Source organism: Trachymyrmex septentrionalis, unplaced genomic scaffold (genome assembly GCF_001594115.1).
Source record: "Trachymyrmex septentrionalis isolate Tsep2-gDNA-1 unplaced genomic scaffold, Tsep1.0 scaffold367, whole genome shotgun sequence".
Taxonomy (NCBI): Eukaryota; Metazoa; Arthropoda; class Insecta; order Hymenoptera; family Formicidae; genus Trachymyrmex; species Trachymyrmex septentrionalis.
This window is the reverse complement of record NW_017305533.1, coordinates 30,327-33,034: the sequence shown is the minus strand read 5'-3', so window position 1 is coordinate 33,034 and position 2,708 is coordinate 30,327. Positions and strand designations below refer to the sequence as shown.

The 2,708-nt window shown below is 29.5% G+C and overlaps 1 protein-coding gene across 2 annotated transcripts in view; it reads left to right on the top strand.

Moving 5' to 3' along the window:
* The first annotated feature begins 551 nt into the window (after nt 1-551).
* LOC108750380 (cytosolic endo-beta-N-acetylglucosaminidase) overlaps nt 552-2,708 on the top strand; it is an 18,232-nt gene continuing 16,075 nt past the window's right edge. For both annotated transcript variants that reach the window (XM_018489793.1, XM_018489791.1), the window contains exons 1-5: nt 552-991; nt 1,071-1,517; nt 1,585-1,759; nt 1,893-2,111; nt 2,228-2,604. In XM_018489793.1, coding sequence (XP_018345295.1) covers nt 717-991; nt 1,071-1,517; nt 1,585-1,759; nt 1,893-2,111; nt 2,228-2,604 — 1,493 coding nt within the window. In that variant the 5' untranslated portion in view covers nt 552-716. The remainder of the gene's footprint in view (nt 992-1,070; nt 1,518-1,584; nt 1,760-1,892; nt 2,112-2,227; nt 2,605-2,708) is intronic.

Below are 2,708 nucleotides of genomic sequence, written 5' to 3'. Positions count from 1 at the left end.
CCGACATATATTTATATTTTTAAAAATTAATCGCGCATCAAAAGTGTGAGATTATATATTTTTTAATGTTTGTTGACTTGCTGAAGATGACTCAAAATTGAAAAAAAGTTTAATTTTATATATATTAAAATAAACTTTATTTATTAATGTATTTTGCAAAATATCTATATAATTTTTTTAGAAGAATTATAATAAAATATCAGTAGAAATATAATAGGATCTGTTTACAAAATATGCGATAACAGGTTGACTAAATTTATTATTGAACAAACAAATAATAAAAAAAAATTTGCTATTTCACAAAATGATATATTTAATTTAAATAATTATGAAGTGACAGATGTTGGCAAGACATGAAAATGCTGAGCAAAATATTTAATATTAATGATAATTAATAAAGTTAATGAGACAATCTATTGCAATGTTTTGCTCGAATTTTTTGATAATTAATTATTAGCAATTATAACGTTTTGCTTACGCTATCACAGATTTCTTGGCTGTCATTCATCTTACATGATAATTGTCAGCAGATAATGGTAGCGAATGATTAGATAATTGGCATTGTGATTTCACCACAGAGTAGTGATGTTATCAAAACCATGAACTACTTTTTTCTAAAATAGACTATCATACCATGTGTACTTTCCGGTGATAGCTACACAACAGGAAGAATCATTATATGTTACAGTTTATTATCAGAAAACTGAAATGTAACCATGAAATGCAGCAACAGCATATCAGAAACCATTGAGATGGCAAGCAACGATGAAGCAAGAGAATTACTGCCTTTTAATACATTGGCAGAATTATATGATACTCTGAACAGTAGATTAATAGAACTACCATTGGTATATATTACAGAATCAGTGGATTATGTATACCGAGGTTCAGATATTGTTGCACAGAAAGTTCCACTGGAAAGAGTGGATAGAGCTGAACAACCCAGAACATTAGTTTGTCACGATATGAAAGGTGGTTATCTCGAAGACAGGTAATTTTACAAAATATCTCAATTTAAGTAAATGCATATGTGAATTATAATCATATCTGTATTTGTTTTATATTTATAGATTTCTACATGGTTCTACCTCTTATGATTCTTATGTATTTTACCACTGGAGTATTGTCGATACATTTGTGTATTTTAGTCACCACTTTGTGACTATCCCACCTTATGGATGGATCACTGCGGCTCATCATCACGGTGTAAAAGTTTTGGGTACTGTGATCACGGAAGGAAATAATGATACCTGGGATACAATTCTTGCGTCGGAAGAAGATGCAAGAAAATTTGCAGACGCTCTAGTAATGATTGCAAAAAGTTATCAATTTGAAGGCTGGCTTTTGAATATTGAAAATAAGATTAAGCAAGAAGATATTAATAATTTAATTTATTTCATTAAATACCTAACAGAAACTATTCACAATGAGATTGAAGATTCGGAAATTATCTGGTATGATAGTGTGACTAATAAGGGTGAATTAAATTGGCAAAATGAACTCAATGATAATAACAAGTAATATTCTTTAAATCAATATTTCAGATATAACGATACAATTTAATAATTATTATTTCTGTTTTAGAGAATTTTTCCTGCACTGCGATGGTATATTCTTAAATTATACTTGGACAGAATTGCGATTAAGCAACAGTTGTTTACTTGCAAAGGAATTGGGTCGCGATATTAAGGATATTTATGTCGGATTAGATGTTTGGGGAAGAGGATGTCCAGGCGGAGGTGGCTTTAACTCAGCATATGTAAATAAATCTACTTTTATTACATATTACAAATCTGCCATTTACTATCTACCACTTTAATATCTTTATAATATCTTTTGCTAAATAAATACTCAGATAATAAGAAAATATATGTTTTATTTTATTTTTAAAGGCATTAAATTTAATACGGGAAAAAGGGCTTTCAGTTGCTATATTTGCTCCTGGATGGACACACGAATACTTTGGTCCAAGTACTTTTCTAATTCTAGAAGATTTATTCTGGGCTCAGTTATTCCCTTATTTATATGTGCACGTACCTATTTTTGAGAATGACACATTTAAAACTTCCTTCTGTCGAGGTGCTGGTATCTGCTATTATTATAATGGCGAGGTAAATTTGAATAATAAATCAGATTTTTTATTTAATTAATTAAAAGTGTCAAACATTTTTATTAAAATGTTTGTGGTATTTAAAACTAATTTATATCTGCATGCGCGTTTGTTTAGGAACATTTTGAACCGTACACGGTAAACGGCGAAAACACGCCCGAGAAAAAAGCATTTTACAATTTACGTATGCAGCAACTACAATTGGCAATTCCTGTGCCATATATGCAATTTACGCGATCGACACAACGAATCCTTACTGGAGATGTTGAAGATGAAAATAATGAAAGCAACGAAACTTGTAAGAAGAAAGAAATCCGAATAGAACGTATCTACGAAAATAGGAAGAACATTATACGAATTTGTGGTAACTTAGTCAAGTTTGAAAATAAATTATCTGCCGTCGATATTAATACTTTTGAGTTTTGCGATCAATTCTCCTACAATGGTGGTGGATGCTTAAAGCTGATTACTAGAGATCATAGATTATATCACAGGTAAGAATATATCTATTGAAGAATAATAATGTAAAAAAAATATATTATTAGTGTTAAAACATAATAATCGCCAATATTGTCAATAATTATCAATAAATAACATT